This window comes from Nannobrachium achirus (genome assembly GCF_963921795.1).
Source record: "Nannobrachium achirus genome assembly, chromosome: 12".
NCBI lineage: Eukaryota > Metazoa > Chordata > Actinopteri > Myctophiformes > Myctophidae > Nannobrachium > Nannobrachium achirus.
This window is the reverse complement of record NC_137832.1, coordinates 10,029,013-10,054,008: the sequence shown is the minus strand read 5'-3', so window position 1 is coordinate 10,054,008 and position 24,996 is coordinate 10,029,013. Positions and strand designations below refer to the sequence as shown.

The following is a 24,996-nucleotide window of genomic DNA, read 5'->3' as shown; positions in this document are numbered from 1 at the left end:
TGTTTCATCACCGCGGTAGCCAAGTGCAGTAGCTACAGTACAGTATAGTTTACTGTACAACGCGTCAAACGCGTCGTTGGGCACTCGTAAAGATCAAAGAGATTGACGCGTAGACACCACGTGGGCACCCGATGTGTTAAAGACTAACTCTTTTTGTAACCATGAAACAAACCATTTCGCTTGTGAGGAACGGGAGCCTTTTCCTTAATGTCCATTTCTGAAACTCTACTATATTTGTGGGGACATTTGGCCCTCACAGGCATGTGCACACACGCACGCATGCATGCACGCACGCACACACACACACACACACACACACACACACACAGACAACTCACTCCCCAGGCTGTTGGAAGATGCCAGTATCCTACATTATACATCAAACTTTCAACACACTCCAAAAACACCATTGCCTTCAAGCTGCAAACGATGGAGAAAAGGACAGGAGGGAGAAAGTTTGAGTGTGTGTGTGTGTGTGTGTGTGTGTGTGTGTGTGTGTGTGTGTGAGAGAGAGAGAGAGAGATAGAGAGAGAGAGAGATGGAGAGAGAGAGAGAGAGAGAGAGAGCAAAGTGCAAGTGCAAAATTCCAATATCAATCGATATTTACGCCGTTTGTAAAGTTTGTAAGAAAATAAAAAACGGGTCATACACTAGAACTCTGCCGACCTACAAGCTCGAAAAGCGTTCCGCAAAAAAACACTTGTGAGCTTTAAGATCCGCTATTTTCACCGGAATAAGAGACTGCATGTCAAGCTGTTTGTACTGTCTCCTTATCAGAACGTCATGAATCTGGACGTCCAGCTCTCTCAACCCCATTGGCCATCTGAACTCCACTTTACATACATGGTGACCCTGGCAACAGCTGATAAACTGTCATCACACCTATTCCATTCTTTTTGGGCCCACAATTAACTTCTAAGATCGCAGACTTCATGGTCAGAGTGGGTAAAACAATCTTTCCAGTGGAAATGCACCTCATGGTACTAGGACAGTGGTTCCCATACTCTTTAGCTCTTTGCCTGGGACCCAAACTAGTGAAAATAGCTATAGCTACTAATTGCGACCGTCAGGTTAGTGAAGTTACTATGAAAAGCTCCACCGTCTGTCTGTCTGTCTGTCTGTCTGTCCGTCTGTCCATCACACTTTTGCCCCCACTCTTATCTCTGGCACTGTTGGCCCTATTGATGCCAAACGTTTTGCACACACTCCTTGGCTGCTAAACCACAACCTCCAGCCTTGATTTCCCACATGGCCCTCTGCTAGCCACCATCAGGCCAATTTTTGCAAAACACATTTTTGGACACTGCTCCAACGGATTTTGGCCTAAAATCACGCAAAGCGGTACACAGTATCTCTAAAGTCATGTCATCAACATGGATCGGTCTCATTTCCCATATTCCCTCCTGATTGGCTACGATTGCCTTCTAAAGTTTGTGTATGCGACGTGACGGTCGCTTATATCCCGATTAGGGAGTCTTACTGGTAACAATCTACAAGCTCACAACTGTGAGCTTGTAGATTGTTACAATTAAGATCGGCTATTCTAACTACTTACTACTACTACTAAACAAATGGGTCCCGAGACTCCCAGTGTTTGGTAACCTCTAGCACCTCAAAGACATTAAAAGCAAAATTCAGAGCTCTCAAAATAAACTGATCAGTTTACTACTAAAAGCCCCACACCTAGGACTCACCTGCCTGCTCATTATGCTAGGGTGTGATGGCTCAGGGTAGAGGACAGAGTAGAGCAACCTGCAATGGGCCTGGTCTTCAAGATACTCATGCAACCAGTGCCCATGTACCTGTCTGACTACTTAAAGACTGAGAAACACCCACGGGCACAATGCCAGAGGGAGCTCCACTGATCTGTTTCTCCCCGGCTTCGGCACAAACTGAATTCATTCTACTATACGACCAAAATGTGGAATATCCTACCAACAGCAACGACAATAATCCTTTTGGCATTATTGAACACAACCTGTATTTTTACAAAGCCATTAAGTATTCAATCAATCAAGCTAGATGGTGAACCTATCACCATGCAGGCTCTCTCTCCCGAGGACGAAACAGCAGAATGCAACTCTCTTGAATTCCTGTATCTGTGTAACGTACAGTAGGTGGCCGCCCATTTAGGGGAACAGAATTCAGGTGGTGATTCTATTCATTCCAATGGGCAACGTGAACATGAACGCACAGATTAAGCTGTGCCATTTCAAAACTTCACACATCCTGCCATTAGCAAGACAGTATAGATTTTCATTTTTTTCATGTCCTTCTCTGACTTCAAAGTTTAAGTCTACGTATGAAGGTGGATTCTGGTTTTCAATGGGAATGGAGTGGTTTCTTGACATTTGCGAGTTTCTGCAAAAATAAGCTCCATTCTCCATAAAGATTTGAAAGGCAAAACAGGGAAAGAAACCTGTGGAAAAAATGCATTTGCAGGACATTTTCAGAGTTGAAACGGCACATCTGTATGGGTGGGTGGGTGGGTGGATGGATCGATGGATCGATGCCTTTAACCCATTTAGGCCTAAGAATTATTGAATGCTTTAACCAGTGAAAAATAGCAGATATACAAGCTCACAGCGCGGCACCGAGTGCCGCGCTGCGAGCTTGTAGATCTGCTATTTTTGAAAAAGTGGTGAAAATGTGTGCAAATCTTTGAATATATGCATTTTCAAAGCGAACGTTTGTAACTCGAATTTTGCTTCTGGGTGGTACCTGGAACTAGATATTTTGAGATGGGGGTCCGTGGCCAAATAGATATCATTTTGGGGGTCCTTCACATGAAAAGGTTTGAGAACCACCGACATAGTAGTCTCTCAAGAACAGACTAACTGAGCTCCAGTCAAGTGAAAAGGACCTTTTCTTTGACGATGGCTGGCCAGATTGTTGACATACAAACATCGGTTTTTCAAAAAATCTTAGAAGGATTCAAAAGACACTTATGTAATCGGGTCAAAAATCCAATTTTCACGATTTTTCAAAAATAGCAGATCTACAAACTCGCAGCGCGGCACTCGGTGCCGCGCTGTGAGCTTGTATATCTGCTATTTTTCAATAGCTAAAGCATAAAATATTGCGTCATAATGTGTTCAGGCCTAAATTGGTTAATGATCCTGCTGCGGAATTTCAGTCGCGTAGAGGCATCACAGCAGTTACAGTTACAGAGTTACAGGAATAGAGTAAGGAAAGTACTGCCATACACAGCAAAACAAAGGCAATGGTCAAGTACATTAAATATTGGACCCATATTCTTCACAAGCCAACTACTCTTCAGACAGACTATCTTTTTCAGACAGACAGGAAGGACAATGTCTTTGTTTGAGACCTGTGCGGCCAAACCCTGGCCACATGCAAGGGAGACCGGAAAAATGTGTACCATTTCGGTGGAGGAGTGGGGATCGGCTGATCATGGGAACATATCAAGCAGTGGTCCTCAAAGTGGGGACCATGCAAGGGACCTTCAGGGTTACCAATGGACCCCCAAGCAGGATGGTATAGCTTTGAGAGTGTAACAAATGCGTTACAGGAGTTATCGAGATCGTGGATGTCACAAACTTGCACAACCAATCAGAATCAATGGGGGTAAATTTACTATAATCACAATGTTATCTTAGGAATGCGACAAATACAATAAAATATTATTGAACTAAAGACTCCATGGCATGAGTAATCAATAGAGAAAAAGTCATGTTGGGGGTGAACTACTCCTTGAAAGATCTTTGCCTCTCTCCCAACCCCTCATGTCATCGATCGCCCCTCGAGGAGGTTTAACCCAAAGCGTCTTACCGGTGGCTGCTGGGAGTTGAGGGCCCCCCTCTTGGTGGAGCCCCCCCGGGAGCTGATCCTCTTCCAGGACTCCGAGAAGCGGCCCCTGGGTCCCACGGCTCGTCCTCCTCCTCCCCCCGGACCCCCGCCTCCTCCCCCCGAGGGGCCCCCGGGGGGCCCCCCGGAAGAGGAGTCGTCGCCGCCGCGCGCCGCCGAGAACGGCCGCTCCCGCCGCACCTCGCGCCTCTCGGCCCACTTCTTTTTGGACGCCATGTGGGGAGAGGAGGTCACGAGGAGGAAGAGAGGTCAGCTGGGTCAGAGTTGAGGTGATTGGGGGGGGGGGGGGGGGCGTGGGGGGGTTGACCACTTCCTGGGTGCCCGGGGTGAAAAGGGAAGGGTGCTCCTCAGACGAGCGCAGCGGGTGTCATCGTCGGGTCCGTCCTCCCCCCGGCTGCCCCCTCCTCTCTCTCTCTTTCTCTCTCTCTCTCTCTCTTCCTAAAAACTTGGATCACTTCTTCTCACGACGACTTCTTTTCCTCTTTTTTCCTCTTCCGTTTCCTTTTAGTTTTTCTTTTCGTCTCTTCTTAACTCCTGTCTCTGGTTCCGTATCGGTTGAAGCCTTGAAATTATTTAGTCTCCGTCCCTCCTTAAAAATTCCTTCACTTTTTTTTTACACACGCCTCTGTTGTGCGAGAGAGAGAGAGAGAAAGAGAGAGAGAGAGAGAGAGAGAGAGAGAGAGAGAGAGAGAGAGAGAGAGAGAGAGAGAGAGAGAGAGAGGGGAGGGTGAGGGGTAGCGGAACGCAACAATTGCACCTGACTTTCCAACCTGCGCAGCCTGCCGGTATTCTGTGTTGTCCTTTTGGTCCCTGATGTAAGCCCTCCGCTGGGGGGGAGGGGGGTGTGAGAGAGAGAGAGAGAGAGAGAGAGAGAGAGAGAGAGAGAGAGAGAGAGAGAGAGAGGAGGGGTGGCGTGGAGCGCAGCAGAGGTGCCGTATGCAACACCCTGTTGCATGTGCTGCGACTGTGGCTCTGATCTGGATGCCGATTCCCCTCCTCTCAGCGAGAGAGAGAGAGAGAGAGAGAGAGAGAGAGAGAGAGAGAGAGAGAGAGAGAGAGGAGAAGCAGCTCGAGGGTGGGGAGATGAGGGACAGCGAGGGAGAGACAAAGAAAAAGAGACAGATAGAGAGAGAGAGAGAGAGAGAGAGAGAGAGAGAGAGAGAGAGAGGGATAGAGCGAGATAGAGAGACACACAGAGACTGTCAGTTAAATAAAAAGAAACCAAGGGTAATGTGGCACCCCCTTGTGAGAGCAGTGCAGGGTTAATGGATGGATGGATGGAGAGAGAAAGAGAGAAAGGGGGGAGTGGAGTGCTCTGTGGGAGGGGGGGGGGTCCTTCTTATAAAAACACATTTTGAATTCACGACTGAAGAACAGCCATCATCGTCTCCCTCATTAAAGCAAAGACAAGCCTTGTCTTGTGTTCTTCTTGTGGTCTTGTGATAGGAGACGACCCGAAAGGACTGGACAGAACACATGGCTCTGCCATCCACTGGTGAACACTTCAGCACCAGCGACAGTGGACAGCGACACTGACCCAGCATCATCATTATCATCACTGTCAGGCAGAAACCTCGTTTCTCCAAGTTTCACTTTTTTTGTGTGTGAAATTAAAGCCCTGCGTCATCATACAAAAGTGTCGCACAAAAGTAGTGAAAAGAGCAGATCTACAAGCACACAACGCCTCGCGACGCGAGGCGTTGTGTGCTTGTAGATCGGCTATTTTCACTATTTTAAATCGTTTTTAAAATAATAACAAAAACAGGGAAGGGTTTGGACGGACAATGTTTTCACCCGAGAATGACATCATACTCGTCTGTCCGGAAACCTCATATCTCCATTTTTCAACAATGTATTATTTTATTTATTTTTTGTGTAAATGATTAAAGCCCGGCTTCGTCGTACAAGCGTGTCACATACCGGTAAATATAGTGAAAATAGCAGATCTACAAGCTTGCAGTACGTCTATTTTAGGTTTTTATAAATATTGAACCAATGGAGGCAAAAACGTGTGATCACAATCTTGTGACTAAATAATAATTGCATTCAATCACAGTGGCCAACATCTCGGAGGCTCCCAGCACCCGGTCAAAGTTGTAATCCCAACCAACTGAACCTCTGAATGACAACACGAGGCGTACTTCATGTCCCTTTTATGACATTGTTTGTCTTGCTTTATTCATTCTCAGAATGAACACAAGGTTCTCACCTAAAATAATACTCACGTTGTAAGCTGAAGTTGAAAACAGTAATCCAAGATAAGACACGACACGACGACAAGCAAGTACAGAGTGTGAGGTTGAATGTGCGCGTGAGTGTGTGCGTGTGCGTGTGTGTGTGTGTGTGTGTGTGTGTGTGTGTGTGTGTGTGTGTGTGTGTGTGTGTGTGTGTGTGTGCGTGCGTGCTACCAGTGAGTTAACCCATTCAGAACGGGTACACAGTATTGTGTATTATTATTTTATGCTTTAACTATTGAAAAATAGCAGATATTCAAGCTCACAGCGCGGCACCGAGTGCCGCGCTGCGAGCTTGTAGATCTGCTATTTTTGAAAAATCATGAAAATGAGAATTTTGACCTGATTCTATAAGTGTCTTTTGAATCCTTTTAAGATTTTTTGAAAAACCTTTGTTTCTATGTCAGCAATCTGGCTGGCCATCGTCAAAGAAAAGGTCCTTTTCACTTAAATGGAGCTCAGTTGGTCTGTTCTTCAGAGACTACTATGTCAATGGTTCTCAAACCTTTTCATGTGAAGGACCCCCCAAAATGATATTTATTTGGCCACGGACCCCCATCTCAAAATATCTAGTTCCAGGGACCCCCCAGAAGCAAAATTTGAGTTACAAACATTCGCTTTGAAAATACATATATTCAAAGATTTGCACACATTTTCACGACTTTTTCAAAAATAGCAGATCTACAAGCTCGCAGCGCGGCACTCGGTGCCGCGCTGTGAGCTTGTAAATCTGCTATTTTTCACTGGTTAAAGCATTCAATCATTCTAGGCCTAAATGGGTTGTTTAAGCCATTACCAGATTCAGTCGTTTAGATGAGAAGAGATGGAACACACATACTTTAGAACTCGACACGATGTCTTGACAGGCGTTGTTATTTCGCAGAACACCCTGTCTTCATTATGCAAGAGGCAACCAAACACACAGCATTTCCTCACAAGCGACGAGCACAAGAGATCATTTTGTATTTGGCAAGATTCTCCCCAAATAGAGGAAAAGTAGAGCTAAGTGACAGATGCAACGCTGCATAACTTTGGGGAGGTTGGAGGAGGATGATAACAAGAAAACACAAGCTCAGATGCCTTCCAGGATATAATACAAGTTAAATTGCTCATCCATGTTTGCCAAATAACTGTTCTTTTGGGGGACAGTCTGTACATCATCATTGACAGAAAAAATAAAAATATAATAAGGGGACTGAGGCGCTCGAACCTTTGCCCTCACGATAATGATGCTTTGAGAGAGACAGAGATAGAGAGAGAGAGACACAGACAGACAGACAGACAGACAGACAGACAGACAGACAGACAGACAGACAGACAGACAGACAGACAGACAGACAGACAGACAGACAGACAGAGACCTATGAAACACCATTGGTTCATACCGTATATGCAAACCAGACAACATGAGGTGCAGATGATCAGGTCAAAAGTTAAAGCTATACTATGTAACTTTTTTAATAAAACAAATCTTAAAATTGTCCTAATTATTAAATCTCTAAAGTTTTAGAACACCCACTCTGTTCATTTCAGCTCCCAAAGCCTTTTCTTTATATGTGTTCTACTGAGCCCTGGTGGCCGTGACCGGGGCTGTTTTTCCTGGCAAAATTACGTCATATGTAACATTCTGTACACGTGTCTCCCTACCGGCCAATCAAAGCCCAGATCAGAGATCATACACTGCCGAGCTCTTCAGGAAATACACTGCAGTGTTTACAATGGGCTAGGAGTCTAGCATTGTATCTCCCCAACCGAGGCTCGTAGAGGGACACGAAAGACCTCTATGGATAGGTCTCGGCGAGGCGAGGCGGACGCGGTGGTCTGAAGGCCCGGTCCGTGGCGAAAAAACGGCCGAAAAACGGCCGAAAAAAGCAGACGCGACCGCGGTTTGCTATAACGCTACTGACCACTAGTTGAGCAACTTACACAGTATAGCTTTAAGTGTCATTATTTATATTTATATTCATATACACTGATATGCCATTTCAAAACTTCACATGTTGGCATTGGCAAGACAGTATATAGATATAGATATAGATATAGATATATAGATCAGCTATTTAAAAAAAAATATGACCTTCTCTGACTCAGAGGTTTAAATCTACCTATGGGAATCAATGAATCCGTCAATGGAAATGGAGTGGTTTCTTGACATTTGCGAGTTTAAATTTGCAAAGATACGCTCCATTCTCCATAAAAATTAGAAAGTTAAAACAGGGAAAGAAACCTGTGGAAAAAATGCATTTCCAGGAAAACTTCAGGAAAAGAGTTGAAACGGCACAGCCGTACTGTATATAGATTTTGATATTGTCATCTTATCGTATTTTATTTTAATTAGTGTTATACTAATTCTCTACCCTGGCCTTGTGTACAGGTTCCGTCCTTATGCTACTGTGGCATCTTCTATGATCCCTCATGATCTGTCAAGGTCCATCTCCTCCCTATAGTGTGTGCCAGCGGCTACGTCATTGTAGTCCTTAGCGGCCATTTCTTGGGTCAAAACACAGGTGCTTCAATTGTTTGATTGCATAGAACTAATGCTATAGTCTAATCAGAACACCTGTGTAAGGCTGTGTTTACCCAAGAAATGGCCGCTCTTAGAACTACATTTGGCACACCCTATAACCCTCTCTAGCGTGATGCTTATACATCCCCAAACCTCTTACCTCCATATTTTAACTTTTGTGTGTTTTTTTTGTGACTCGACACCCTACTCGATCACACTACACACAGCATCACATAAATCCTTGGTCCCTGGGCCCGAGAATCCCTTCCCCGACGAACTTTGCCAGCGTGTCACTCCTCATCTCTCTCTGTATTTCCTGTCAGTCTAACTGTCCTATTAGTCTGGAGGATAGTGACGAAAATCGTTCACTTTTTCATACAAGCGTGAAATTTGGTACACTTGTACAGTTTGGGGCCCTGAACATTTTCAGATATGGAGCCATCGCAAATACGCCCCCTGGTGGCCATGGCGGCCAATTTAATTTCCACCATTACCAATTAATGTATTTTGCATCATAACTCCTGAACCAAACATGATAATACAGAATAGATTATGTCTACACCTATGTTTTGATGGTCAAGGATTACAATAATACCATGTACAACATCATAAACAGTTCAGAAAAATAGTTAATGGTCAATTTGGGGATGTTGTGAGGTAGTCCAATGGTTTTGTCTGAATGTTCGTCCGAACTGTTTTCACTTTATCATAAAAGTATCAAACCTGGTACACTTGTACAGTTTGGGGCCCTGAACATTTTCAGATATGGAGCCATCGCAAAAACGCCCCCTGGTGGCCATGGCAGCCGTTTTACTTTCCACCATTACCAGATAATATATTTGCATCATAACTCCTAAACAAAAAATGATAATACAGAATAGTTGATGTCTAGACCTACGTTTTGATGGTCAAGGATTCCATTGATATCATATATAACATCATAAACTGTTCAGGAGAATAGTTAATGGTCAATTCAGTGATGTTGTGAGATACCACTGGTTTTGTCCGAACATTTTTCACTTTTTCATAAAAGTATGAAACTTAGTACACTTGCATAGTTTGGGACCCTGAACATTGTCAGATATGGAGCCATCACAAAAAAGCCCCCCATGGTGGGCATTGTAATATCCGCCATTACCAGATAATGTATTTTGCGTCTTATCTCCTGAACCATACATGATAATACAGAATATGTGATGTCTACACCTATGTTTTGATAGTCAAGGATTCCATTGATATCGTGTACAACATCATAAACTGTCCAGCTGAATAGTTAATGGTCAATTCAGTGATTTGAGAAGGAAATCACAATATTTTGCATCTCTTGCATACATTTGGTTTCATTGTCTTGTTCAAATGTATTTCTTAAGCACATATATTTCATGTCTTTTGCTAGTATTGATTTCAAGTTTCATGCATGTTTTTTGTTTGACTGATTGATTGATTGTTGTCGTTGTTGTTGATGATGACGATGAATCTATTATTCAATCTTCACTGTCTCCTTCACAACCTCCTCCAAATTGACACTATGCTGTGCACTATTAGTTTTTTTTGTTTGTTTTGCATTTGTAATGCCCCTGGCAGCCTTTCTTGCAGCCACAACTTAAGAGCTGAAGAAGAGATTGGCTTGCCTGTGGAAGAATTGACCACATGGTCTCCAATCAAGTGGGTTCATCCAACTCCAGTCTGTTGGAGATGGCATTTCTGGTGCCACCTCAAAACTTGTCCCCAACAGTGTACTCCTGGGTACACTGCTCTTTTGAGGTGTTGCACCAGTGCATCCTTAGTTGGGGGTTGCTCTCCTCTTTTGTGTGTGTGTGTGTGTGTGTGTGTGTGTGTGTGTGTGTGTGTGTGTGTGTGTGTGTGTGTGTGTGTGTGTGTGTGTGTGTGTGTGTGTGTGTGTGTGTGTGTGTGTGTGTGTGTGTGTGTGACTCAAGACCAAGCTTGCTGGGTGGCATTTGGGACTGTAAAAAACGCCATGATGAGATTGCCAAAACTCTGGGTCCACTCCTGACAAATCCATGGCTCTTCCTGTGTTTCATGCCTTTGCTGGCTGTGACACAGTATCTGCCTTTGCAACCAGGGGAAATAAGAAAGCATGGGAAACCTGGAATGCCCTTGACATGGCAACAGAGGCCTTCATGGCTCTGTCAAAGGCTTCAAAAACCAATTCCAGAGCAAGTCTTTTCCATTGTGGAACACTTCACAATTTTCTCCAACGATCGCACCAGCAGCCAACTTGACATCAATCAAGCTCATCTTAAGTTATTCACAAAAAAAGGAAGAGTGATGGAGCATATACCCCCAACTAAGGATGCACTGGTGCAGCACCTCAAAAGAGCAGTGTACCAAGGAGTACACTGTTGGGGACAAGCATTTGAGGTGGCACCAGATATACCATCTCCAACAGACTGGGGTTGGGCATACCCACTTAATTGGAGACCATTGTGGTCAATTCTTCCACAGGCAAGCCAAGCTCTTGAGCTCTTGAGTTGTGGCTGCAAGAAAAGGCTCCTTATAGTGCACAGCATAGTGTCAATGTGGAGGAGGCTGTGAAGGAGACAGTGAAGATTGAATAATAGATTAATTGTCATCAACAACGACAACAATCAATCAGTCAAACAAAAAACATGCATGAAACATGAAATCAATACTAGGAAAAAATATGAAATTAAATATATGTGCTTAAGAAATCAATTAGAAAAAGTCAATGAAACCAAAATGTTCTAACAACAACAAAACCAACTATTTCTGAAATAAAATCTTTTAAATACACCTTTGTCTGCATACATTATTTAAAGCTAATTTGTTATTGTCATATTGAATATTGCTCTGCTCTCACTGTATTATCAGGGGCAAAGCTAAAACTCTACACAAGTATGCAACAGACACAAAACATTGTAATTTATCACTGAATTGACCATTAACTATTTAGCTGAACAGTTTATGATGTTGTACACATTATCAATGGTAACCATGACCATCAAAACATAGGTGTAGACATCACATATTCTGTATTATCATGTATGGTTCAGGAGATAAGACGCAAAATATATTATCTGGTAATGGTGGATATTAAAATGGCCACCAGGGGGGCGTTTTTGCGATGGCTCCATATCTGACAATGTTCAGGGTCCCAAAATGTACAAGTGTGCCAAGTTTCATACTTTTATGAAAAAGTGAAAAATGTTCGAACAAAACCAGCAGACTACCTCAAAACATCACCGAATTGACCATTAACTATTCACCTGGACAGTTTATGATGTTTTACATGATATCAATGGAATCCTTGACCATCAAAACATAGGTCTAGACATCATCTATTCTGTATTATCATGTTTAGTTCAGGAGTTATGATGTAAAATACATTAATTGGTAATGGCAGAAATTAAAATGGCTGCCATGGCCACCAGGGGGCGTTTTTGCGATGGCTCCATATCTGAAAACGTTCAGGGCCTCAAACTGTACAAGTGTACCAATTTTCACGCTTGTATGAAAAAGTGAACGATTCACCTAAAATCTGGTCATTATCCTACGGACTATATCAATAAAAGCATAACAGCCCAAAAATAAATTATAAAGAAAGTGACACGTTGCTACTTTTGTGTATCCTGAAGAGTAACAGTTTTGGACATATTAAGTTTCCACCTGACAGAAACAATCTCATGCTTCTCTTTGCAACTCCATTCCGGAGTTGCGATTGTGTGAAACATAACCTTTCGTTCAACTCTTCGCAATTAGCAAATCATCACTGTCGTGTAGAAACCTTGTATCTCCAATTTACAAATGTGCATGTTTTCTTTTCGTAAATTAAAGCCCTGCCACATCATAATAAGACTGTTGCACAAAACTAGTGAAACTAGCTGATCTAAAAGCACACAACGCCTCGCACGGTCGCACCGCAAGGCATTGTGTGCTTGTAGATCGGCTATTTTCGCTATTTTAAATCATTTTTCAAATGATGAATGCAAAACCAACGGTTTGGGACTTTCACCCAACAACGGCAAATGCAACGTATTCTTTTTTTTTGTTGTTGTACCATGCAGGCGGTTCAACTGACAACATTCCATCAGTACCAGCTCTGTTCCCTCCTCTTCTGCTCCCCCTCCTCCACCCACATCCAACACCATGACACCATGATGACAGTGTGACAGAAGCAGCGCAACAGGGCTGCTCGTGTGTGTGTGTGTGTGTGTGTGTGTGTGTGTGTGTGTGTGTGTGTGTGTGTGTGTGTGTGTGTGTGTGTGTGTGTGTGTGTGTGAGAGAGAGTGTGTGTGTGTGTGTGTGTGTGTGTGTGTGTGTGTGTGTGTGTGCACATTTACTTAAGTAATTACTGGAGTATGTCCAATTTCCAGTACTTTTACTTCTACAATTACTACAATTATGTACTAGTTAAAAATTACTAGTTACTTTGCAGATATCCACCTGTTTCCGCGGGAGTTTACTGGAGATTATTTGGACCATGCACACTTCCGGTTTAACAGCAGACATACAAGCTCACGTCGCGTCGCAGATGCAGCCCGTTGTGAGCTTGTAAATCACACTCGGCTGCGGCGCCGGAAGCTCGGTACAGCGTCTGCGCAATGCACTATGGGGCGTTGGAAACCAGTGGATACATTATAATATATTAGACCACTTTAGCCCTATTTTATCCACGATTTCCCAGCGTCCCATCGTGCATTGCACAGCAGGTGGGCTACGCGGCGTGAGCTTGTATGTCAGCTGTTCTCAGCTGTTTTCTACACGCTTACCGGATGTGTCTCACACATAATTCTACAGTAAATTCCCACGGAAAAACAGGTGGATACCTATTTTCAAACATTTTGTACTTTTGGTAGCCTACTTTAAGTCCATTTTTGATGCCAACACTTTCATACTTTTACTCAAGTACATTTTGAATTCCGGACTTTTACTTGAGACAAGATTATTTCCATATTGCGTTATTGATACTTTTACTTAACAGTTTTACTGCCAGATGTTTTATTTATTTATTGGGTCTTTTGCCAGCAAAAAGCGGCTTACCTTTGCGATGTTATAGTAGATAGATAGACATTTTTTTTTCTTTTTTTTTTTTTTCTTTTTTTTTTGATTGCGCAACATGCACTTTGGCAGACCTGGCAGCAGAGGGCGGCGTCATGCAAGAATTAATGTGAATTTGGCCATTCTGAGTTGCCATCCATTGAGACCAGTCACTCGCCACAAAGCCACAGGGCCAGAGAAATCAACAAGGAAGTGAATTGGTCTCCGTTGATGTTAATGCATAATGGATTTTTTAGAGCATCATTGCGGCAGATGTGTTCACTGTACACGGCGGCGCGACCCCTCATCAGCTTACGGACATCAACAAGGTAAACGAACGAACGGCCGTATTGGCGACGAGCGACGTTCAGAATTGGGGCGAACGGTAACGTCCGTAGACCGTAGCAGTAAAACAGTTAAGTAAAATATGTGGGTACTTTTTCCACCACACTGTGCGTGAGAGATGTGATAGGTGACGATGGCTGATCACACCTGGCCCGAGTCAAACTAATTAGACCGTGGGCTGGGTGTGTGTCTGACTGACCGCCCCGTTGTGCATGGAGTTAATTGATGCGGGTGCACACAGGATAAGTCAGCGGAGACAGACCTCCAGGGTTTTTTAATGACATTGGCCTCGCCACGCTTGGCGTTTCTTTATTTTCTTTATTGCATTGAGTATTGTCATTGCTACCGACTCTGGAGTCAGGAATAATGATGCAAGTTTGGGAATACCCAATACATGCTGACCGGTCCAGTGCTTTGTGAGATTAGCCACAGACAGACAGACAGACAGACAGACAGACAGTAAAATAAGAGATGTGTTTATCGATCCCCCCCAAGTGTGTGTGTGTGTGTGTGTGTGTGTGTGTGTGTGTGTGTGTGTGTGTGTGCGTGCGTGCGTGCGTGCGTGCGTGCGTGCGTGCGTGCGTGCGTGCGTGCGTGCGTGTGTGTGTGTGTATGAGAGAAGGATCTGTAGTTCAACGTTGAAAATGGGAGGCTCTCCCCTTTAAGCATACAGTACTTGAGTACACGATGAGACGCCGCAACACAGCTGTTTCCCAAACAGTGGGTCGGGATCCATTTGTGGGTTTAAGGCTTTGAGGCTTTAAAATAGGACTGGATCTAGAAGTGCGTGTGTGCAAGCGTGTCCGTGTAAATTCTCTGGTGTAGACCAGTCGTTATAGACCTTCCCACTAGTACTCAGGGACGTGCTGGCCATTGGGAAAAGCGGAACAACTCCCGAACGGCCGGTTCATTCCAGGCCGGTCCAGGCCAGCCATTAGGAAAAAAAATTAAAATAAAATGTCGGCCTTCGTTCCATTTTGGGGGCTGGGCGGCCAACAAAGTAAATCGTCACTGTCGGGCAGAAACCTTGTACCTCCAAGTTTCAAATGTGTACACTTTTTTGCAAAGCAAAGCCCTGCTTCATCATACAAGGCTGTCGCACAAAAGTAGTGAAAACAGCAGATCTACAAGTACACAACGCCTCGCGGTGCGAGGCGTTGTGTGCTTGTAGATCGTCTGTTTTTACTAGTTTAAATCATTTTTAAAACGGTTTTGGACATGCAAGGTTTCTACCCGACAATGACGAAATATAACTCATGTAATTGACCCACTGGCTTGTCAATTAGGGCAATGAGGGCCTCTACAACTCTTTTTCCCGGGCTGAATCAGGGGCCCAGCATGTTCCCACTAGTACTCATCACCTTGTGAACCACAGTGTGTCTAGCAGCTGGGCTTGGACACCATCGCAGCGGGTCTTGCTCATGTTTCGATAACCATGAGTCTTTGGTCTTTTATAAGAACATTTTTATATTGTTTTCTCGAGTAAAAAAAGTGTAATAAAAAGAAGGAAAAAAACTGTATTCTTCCCCTAGCCAAGGTCCTCCCACCTCAGCCCACCCCTTCATCCACCCACACACACACACACACACACACACACACACACACACACACACACACACACACACACACACACACACACACACACACACACACACAGGGCTGCGCTGTTGCCACGGTTACAAGCCACAACTTTGAACTTGCATCATCAACGCTTCCTTACAATGCTGCTGTGTGTCATCCTTGTGCAATACATGAAAATATACGCACACGCGCGCGCGCACACACACACACACACACACACACACACACACACACACGCAAACGCGCGCTCGCGCACACACACACACACACACACACACACACACACACACACACACACACACACACACACACACACACACACACACACACACACACAGGCGTAAACCTTCTATGTCCAAAACTTTTTCAGGAAATGAAAAGAAATTATAATAACCAGTAAGACTCCCTAATCGGGAGATAAGCGACCGTAGGTTGCTTATCTCCACAAATAGGGCAAAAATTTGTTTTTCCAAAATCTTCCTGATCCATGTTGATGAGATGAGTGTAGACATGCTGTGTAGTGATTTTCGTGATTTTAGGGCAAAATCTGTAGGAGCAGTGTCCAAAAATGTGTTTTTAAAAATCGGCCTGAAGGTGGCGCTATATGGGACAGATTCATGTTGATGGAATGAGTGTAGACATACTGTGTAGCGATTTGCGTGATTTTAGGGCAAAAACTGTAGGAGCAGTGTCCAAAAATGTGTTTTAAAATTCGGCCTGAAGGTGGCGCTAGAAGAGGGGCATGTGAGAAATGAGGGGTGGGGTCTCCGCGTTGCCTTGGCGGACGAATAGGTACCGGCCCCGGCTCTCCCGGACGCTCCTAGCCCGAGTTACGGCATTTTATGTGAGCTGCAGTGGAGGGGGTCCTCCACTGGGGGCGCCACCACTCTTTGCATCCGTTCTGGAGCACCAGGAGTGGGTGGTCCCCAGGAATTCCCCGTGAGCAGCCCCGTTGGGGTGGGCATTTGGTCATTTTTGCACATTTGGTCATTTTTTACACCTGGGGGTCCCCGAGGGACCTGGGGGTCCCTGGAGCTCCGGGGGTCCTTGGAGGTTGTAGTTTGCCAGGTAAGGAGTGTGTCTGCAAAATTTGGCATGGATGGGGGCAACGGTTGTGGAGATATGAGCAGGGCAAAAGTGTGACTGACTCACAGACAGACGGACGGACGGACGGACGGACAGACAGACAGCCTGTGGAGGTTTTGGTAGTAAATGCGACCTACGGTCGCAATAAGAACCTGTGTTCTAATTGACCCAGTGTAGTTATTATTTTAGTCACAAGCTCTTGTCATTTGCTTTACTTTTAATGGGTTAAATGTTTACAAAACCTTTACAGACAGAACTTACCACTTTCAACGTGAAAAAATGCTAATCGATCTACAAGGTCACAATGTGTCACATCGCAATGCGTTCAAAATCGTCTTGTAGATCGTCAACTTTTGCTACGTTGCGTGACAATATAGTACGCCGAAATGGTTCCATTTTTTCTCCATTTACAGGAGAAAAAAGTATCTCTGAGTCCGTATCTCAGCCCCATTTAAACGCTCACAATGTGCCGCGATGTGCCACGTTCTGAGCTTGTAGATCTGCTATTTTGTTATACATTTTAGACATAATGATACAACATTTACTTATACTTTAAGTATGATGCCAAATACTTTGGTACTTTTACTCAGGTACATTTTGAATTCCGGACTTTTACTTGCAACAGACTTTCTACATTGCAGTATTGATACTTTTACTTTTACAGTAAGTAAAACATTTGAGTACATTTTCAACCACTTCTACACACGCACACACGCACGCACGCACGCACGCACACACACACACACGCACGCACGCACGCACGCACGCACGCACACGCACTCACACGCACGTGTAGAGGGTTGAATATGGAAAAGGAGTTACCCCCTATTTTTTATTTTGAGTACAAGTATTGTAATTGCATTCTCTTTCACGGAATGTACATGTAACAGTTATTTCCATAGCATTTGCATTGGCGTTATGGTTTTATTGTGGTCGTTGTTACACATCCAGGCCGCTAGAGGGCGCCTACGGTTTGGGGATCATTATAGGTGACGTTCCTGCTGGAATTCACCAGAATAAATCCAGCAGTGAAACGATCAACATAAACAGAGCCTGTTCTGTCTTTCATTATACTTTACAGGTTAGTAAAACGGGATATAATGATCAGAATTCAAATGATATCAATGCTAAGCACCTATATGTTGCCATGGTTTGAACTAAGTTCATGTAGTGTCTCAAGAAAAGACGTTTTTATGAGTAGTGTAAAATACTGGTTTGTGCTGCCTGCTGTTTAGCCAGGAGGACAACATGTCCCATACTAATGCTGGTGTTACTGTTAGCATGTTGTCACATGAAGGGAAAGACACAAAAGCATAAATGATGAAACAATATTGTGAATGCATTAGCAAAGTGTCCATTAATAATTCTAAGGGGAATGTTATTGATTAATGGAATTTAATTCTGAAGTTATACAAGATATGATGTGATGATACTGTATGACAAGGTGCTTTTTGGAAAAATAGGTTTAATGACCAAATGTGTTTATTTTGACATCATAATGTTGGTTTATATACAGTAATTGATAAAGAGGAAAACATTACAGATGGGGTTTTTGCATAAAAGCCAAAAACGATTTTCTTATTGGTATTTTGGTGAAGTGAATTCAAGTGAATAAAGTACAACTAGGTGCCTTTATTGTTTTCTATATGAGAAACTGTATATAAGTATTGTGTATTTTTGGGTGATACTGATACATACTGCAATGTATTAATGGGACTACTGTGATGAAGTTTCTGTGTTATATGAGTGCAAATGGACAAGCCAAGATATTATTTGATAATTGAATATACAGTTTGAAGTGTTATAGTTGACCTCATGGTCATGTCATTCTGATTTTGGAAATTGTGAGAATAAATCCAGCAGTGAAACGATCAACATAAACAGAGCCTGTTCTGTCTTTCATTATACTTTACAGACTCTGCAGGTTACCCGCTCTCTGACCCCTAGCGGAGGCGGGCAACAATTTGGGGGCTCGTCCGGGATAGCGCCACCTGGTGGATGACCGGTGCTAATCATCTCAGAACGACGGCATCCTAGCCAGGGAATTAAGCAACAGACCCCAGGTATACAAAGATGACTGCCCTACGAGACCTGCGGTGGGAAATTCAGCAGGAGCTGCACAAGCTGACCAGCTCTGGCAACACAGACATCCTCTTCAAGCTTGCCACCAAGATTGCCACTTCATGCCAGGGTGAGATGGAAGAAGAGGTGCCAGGCGAGGAATCGACCGAAGTGGAACTCTTTGACTTCATTGTTGACTTTTTGCGAAGTAAACGAGTGAGGAGTCTAGAGGACCAAGGGATGTCCTGCCTGCTTGCCTTCCGTGACTTCATGCATGAACAGCAAACTCCTGAGGCAGGGCCAGTGGAAGGACTTTCGCAAGGCCAGACAGCTGATGGACAAGGTCGCACAATGGATGCAAAGGGTCAAGAAACTGATGAAGAGTTCCTGGATGCCAGTACCATGATTCCAGAGACTGAGTCAGTAGTAGTCGCACCAGTGCTGAGTAAGACCACCACAACAGCAGCAGTTACTGATCAGGTAACGGGTTACGTCAAATTATCCGATGTTGCAGCATTCCTGCCGCGCAGAGAGTATAAGATTCATGGTGGTCAAATTTCTGATTCTGGTTCTGATTTGAGTTATAACTGTCTGTGTAAACAAATTGATGAGGGTCTTGCTGAAAGGTTTACGGAGGCTGAGATCATTAGAACCGTGCTGAAGATAATTAAGCCTGGTACGTTCAAAGACATGCTTATTACTAAAGACAGCCTGACTGTGGCTGAGCTAAAGCGTTTTCTCAGAGCACACCTTAGAGATAAAAGCAGTGCTGAATTATTCCAGGAGCTCAGCAACACAAAACAGAATGACAGAGAAAGCCCGCAACAGTTTATGTATAGACTAATGGGATTGAAACAACGTGTGCTGTTTGCTTCCAAACAAAGGGAAGGGTTTCAGTATGACAGCAAACTGGTGGAGGGTGTGTTCCTTCATTCACTTTATCAGGGTATGAATGAGAAATACTCTTACATCAGACGAGACATCAAACCACACATCTCAAACATGAGCATCACTGATGACTTTATCTTAGAAATTATAACCAGATCAGTGAGTGAGGAAACAGAGAGGCAGAATCGTTTGGGTCACACACCCAAACAAAAAAGCAGCAAGTGTCAGTGCAGTAGAAGAGGACAGGGTCAGTGTCAGTGCAGTACACCAGGGCAGGGAGAGACAGGATGATGTTCAGATGCAGGCAGAAGTCCAAGCTAATCGCACTGCCATACATGAGCTAACTGCACAGGTCTCATTCTTAGCCAAGAGTCTAGAGAAGGCTCTCACACCTGTTATGAGTGTAACCTCAGAAAACACCCAGGCCACCCTATTCCACCCGAAGCAGTCCCCCAAGCCAGTTGGCAAATGCCAACAGTGTGTAGCACAAGAGAATGACAGCTGCACACACTGCTTTCGGTGTGGACAAGAAGGACACAGAGCTATTGGCTGTCTCCTGAAAAGCAACCAGTCGGGAAACCGTACGAGGTCACTGGGGAGGGACCACCAGTGACCCTAGCGAGTATAGAGTCCCCTGTCTCAGTAAACTCCTGTCCTAACGATAAACCACTGTCATCTGCCCAGTCACCCAACCGACACGGTACAGCCAAAGGAAAGCGTGTAGCCAGGCTGATTGGTGGGAGATGTATGCTCAGCTGTTATTTAAATGGGGTCAAAGCTCAGATGTTACTGGACAGTGGAGCACAAGTCAGTATGGTGGGAAGGTCCTGGGTGGAACAATACTTGCCAAAAGTCAAACTCCAATCCCTTGAAAGCCTTCTGTCAGACATCCCACTCAAACTCACAGCCGCTAATGGGACAGCTGTACCATTTGATGGGTGGATTGAAGTCCTTTTGGAGATGAAAAGTCAAAAGCATGGTAGTGTTGCAATACATGTACCAATGTTAGTCAGTCAAAGTTGTGCTACTAATCCGCTGCTAGGTTTTAATGTTATCGAGGAGATCATTATGGAGAATGATGAACAGCCAAATAGCGTTGGTCTATTGGACTTACTGTCAGAGGCTATGAGTGTCCAGAAGCACACTGTCCAAACTCTCGTCTCTACTATTAACATGTCATTTGAGGAAGAACTAGTAAACCCTGTGTTGAAAGTAGGAAAGAGAGGGTTCACAGTTCAAAGGGGCCAAATCTGTGAGGTAAAATGTCGCCTCAGAACATTGTCAGAGGGAGGGACTATGTTATTTGAGCCAGCAGTGGAGAGTGCCTTACCAGAAGGTTTGGAGCTGTTCCCGGCCCTTGTTGATGTGCCGGCCGGTGCCTCAAAGACAGTAAGAATCCCAATGCAGAACTCCACACTGCATGACATCTTCCTGCCCCCCAAAACAGTTCTGGGCTTCATTGAAGAGATGAGAGACCTCAAACCTGTGAGTATTGTCTCTGCTTCCCAGACACCAATCAATCAGAGAAATGACACTCTCCTGTGCTCCACTCAAGTAAGTGCTGCCTCTGAGCATGACAAATGGCACCCACCCGTGGCAATAGACCACCTTAGTGAGGGCGAACAGAAAGTAGCCCGCCAAATGCTATTTGAAGAATCGGATGTGTTCGCTCGGGGAGAGGGGGACATTGGCTGTATTCCTGATTTAAGGCTGAAAGTCAACACGGTAGATGACAACCCAGTTCAGAAAAAGTACAACTCCATTCCAAAACCCTTATATAAAGAGGTTAAAGAGTATGTGCAAAATCTTCTGGACCGAGGCTGGGTCCGGAAGTCGACATCAGCTAACTCCTCGCCGGTGGTTTGCGTGCGCAAGAAGGACCAGAGCCTGCGCCTGTGTGTTGACTTTCGCGAACTGAACCGTAAGACCACACCCGATCGTCACCCCTTGCCACGAATTCAGGACCTATTGGACAGCTTGGGAGGCCACTCGTGGTACTCCATCCTGGATCAAGGTAGTGCATATCATCAGGGTTTTGTGAGCGAGGAATCCAGACATCTCACTGCCTTTAGCACCCCCTGGGGGCTGTACGAATGGGTGCGAATACCCTTCGGGCTGACGAATGCACCGGCTGCATTCCAACGATGTATGGAGGGAGTGTTAGAGGGCCTTAGAGATGAGTGCTGTGTGCCTTATTTAGACGATGTCCTGTGCTACTCCAAAACCTTTGATGAACATGTGGACCATCTCAGACAAGTACTGCGCCAGATGAGACAACATGGCTTAAAGCTCCGTCCAGCAAAATGTGAACTCTTTAAGAGGAAAATCAGGTACATTGGGCGGATAGTGTCAGGGGAAGGGATCGAGATGGACCAGAAGGATGTGGAAGCAGTGATTGCGCTGAAAGAGAAGAAACCCCGCACCGTTGGAGAGCTTCGAACCCTATTGGGCTTCCTTAGTTATTATCGGTCCTTCATTCAAGACTTCTCCCGACTGGCGAAGCCCCTGTACGAACTCCTCCAGAGCCCAGTTGAGACGAGCAATGCCAACAAACCCCAGAAAAGTAAGGGCAAATGTCAGTTGAAAAAGGGCGACAGGGGTCAACTTCCCTCACGCACACCCATTACTTGGACTACTGAACACGAGAGTGTGGTATCAAGGTTCGTGGAGATGCTGACCAACCCTCCCATCCTGGCTTACCCAAACTTTGATCTTCCGTTTGTTTTGCATACAGATGCCTCAAATGAAGGTCTGGGAGCAGTGTTGTACCAACACCAGGACAACAAACTGCGTGTCATCGGGTATGGTTCCAGGACATTAACACCTGCCGAGAAAAACTATCACCTACACTCCGGTAAACTCGAATTCCTTGCGCTCAAATGGGCCATCTGCGACAAATTCCGTGATTATCTGTATTATGCCCCAACCTTCACGGTCTATACAGATAATAACCCCTTGACCTATGTCCTAAGTACTGCGAGGTTAAATGCTGTGGGACACAGGTGGGTGGGAGAGTTAGCAGACTTTCACTTTGACATCAAGTATAGGCCGGGGAAAATGAACGCAGATGCTGACATGTTGTCCAGGTACCCTGTGAGCCTTCAATGTCAAATGGATGAGCATACAGGGACGGTGTCACCTGAGGTGGTGTCTGCAGTGTGGCAAGGAAGTAAAGCAGTCCAAGACAATGATATCCCCTGGGTGGCTGCATTGCAACTTAATGTTGAAGAGGCGAATGCTGTGCCAACGGATGGCATCTTTAGGGTAACGCCCAAAGATATCAGAGCTGCACAACAAGCAGATCCAGCAATCAAAGAAGTTGTGTCCTTGAAACTCAGTTCTGGGATCCCCAATGAAAAAGAGAAAAGAGCCATGGGGAAACCGACAAGAAGACTACTGTTTGAGTGGAACAAGCTAGAGGTGAATGAGGGAATACTCTACCGGAAAACAGAGCAACACAGACAACTGGTCCTCCCGGAAAAGCTAAAACCTGTGGTGTTGAAGAGCTTGCACAACGACATGGGGCATGTAGGTGCTGATAAGGTGATACATCTAGCTCGTGAAAGGTTTTATTGGCCCTATATGCAGCAAGACATTGAGGACTATGTGACAAAGAAATGTGCTTGCATCAAACAAAAACGTCCCAATGTCCCTCAGAGAGCCCCAATGGGGTCCATCACAACAAATGCCCCGTTTGAGCTCGTCTCTATTGACTATTTACATCTGGAACCCAGCAAGGGAGGATATGAGTACATCCTTGTCATCGTCGACCATTTCACACGCTTTGCTCAGGCGTACGCAACAAGGAACAAATCGGGCAAAACAGCAGCTGAAAAGATATTTCAGGACTTTATCCCTCGTTTTGGGTACCCAGAGAAACTCCACCATGACCAAGGTCGGGAGTTTGAGAACAACCTGTTCCAAAGACTCCAGCAACTGGCAGGAATTGCTCATTCACGGACCACTCCTTATCATCCACAGTGCAATCCAGTGGAAAGACTAAATCGCACTCTACTCCAAATGCTGCGCACTCTACAGGAGGAAAAGAAGAGTGATTGGAAAGACCATCTGCCTCAAATCGTGCACGCCTATAACTGCACGAGGCATGATGCGACGGGATACTCCCCGTTCTTCCTTCTGTATGGCAGGGCTCCACGGTTACCAATCGACTTGATCTTTGGCTCCACGGAAGAGGCTGAGGAACGAAACCATCAGACCTTTGCACAGCAGTGGGCCGAAAGGATGCGAGCAGCCTACCAAATCGCTTCCGACAACAGCCAGAAATCCTCAGCTAAAGGCAAGAAACAGTATGATAAAGGCATGAGAGGAGTGACTCTTCAACCAGGTGACAGAGTACTGGTGAGAAACCTCTCAGAGAGAGGAGGCCCAGGTAAACTGCGTGCCTATTGGGAAAAAGTCGTACATCACGTGGTGGAAAGAGTGGGAGATGGGCCAGTCTATAAAGTACAACCAGAGAGAGGTAGCAAAGCCCTGCGTGTGCTTCACAGAAACCTACTGCTCCCAGTAAATGACTTACCATTTGAAGAAGAGTTCCCTTTGGAAGAAAAGACAAGACCAAAAAGACAGAGACAACCTGAGAAAGACGTTGACAGACCAGTAACGGACAACTCTGATGAGGAAGAAGAGTACACTTACCGTCATGACCTTCGGAGCAGAATCCCATGCTATAAACTTGTAAGGCCTCAACAACAAGCAACTATCGTGCCACAACAGAATCCCCAAGAGCAGCTTGGGCTCCGTCCCACAGCCAGAGAATTCTCTCCTGCCAGACAAGTAACTGAGAGAGATCAGGACAGGGAGGAGGCCCCGGAAAGGCCAGATCTAATCGAGGGAGAGCATGATGAAGTGGAGGAGATGGAGGACAGGAACGGAGGAGAAGTGGAGGAGATGGAGGACAGGAACGGAGGAGAAATGGAGGAGATGGAGGACAGGAACGGAGGAGAAGCAGAAGACGTGAGGAGGTCTCAACGCAGAGGGAGACCAACAGAAAGATTCACATATGACACTCTCGGTCAACCATCTTACAGACATTGGGGTGCAGGTGTGAACACGCTTTTGCCCATGGTTCCCGTACCCACCCAACCCCAAGCAGTTGCACAACACTTTGCCCCATTTCCCTACCTCATCCAGCCCCACTCATACTGTTACAATTGTTACACTCTCGTACAATAGGTGTGAACACAGCACAGTAGCAAATGTCAGGAGACATTCTTTTAAGTGGGGGAGAGTGTAGAGGGTTGAAAATGGAAAAGGAGTTACCCCCTATTTTTTATTTTGAGTACAAGTATTGTAATTGCATTCTCTTTCACGGAATGTACATGTAACAGTTATTTCCATAGCATTTGCATTGGCGTTATGGTTTTATTGTGGTCGTTGTTACACATCCAGGCCGCTAGAGGGCGCCTACGGTTTGGGGATCATTATAGG

At 45.0% G+C, this 24,996-nt stretch overlaps 1 protein-coding gene across 2 annotated transcripts in view; it reads right to left on the bottom strand.

Annotated features, from left to right (window-relative positions):
• trpm3 (transient receptor potential cation channel, subfamily M, member 3) overlaps positions 1–4,044 on the bottom strand; it is a gene marked incomplete at both ends in the record, with an annotated part of 489,702 nt that extends 485,658 nt beyond the window's left edge. For both annotated transcript variants that reach the window (XM_080739677.1, XM_080739678.1), the window contains one exon: positions 3,793–4,044. In XM_080739677.1, coding sequence (XP_080595803.1) covers positions 3,793–4,044 — 252 coding nt within the window. The remainder of the gene's footprint in view (positions 1–3,792) is intronic.
• Between the last annotated feature and the right edge of the window lie 20,952 nt (positions 4,045–24,996).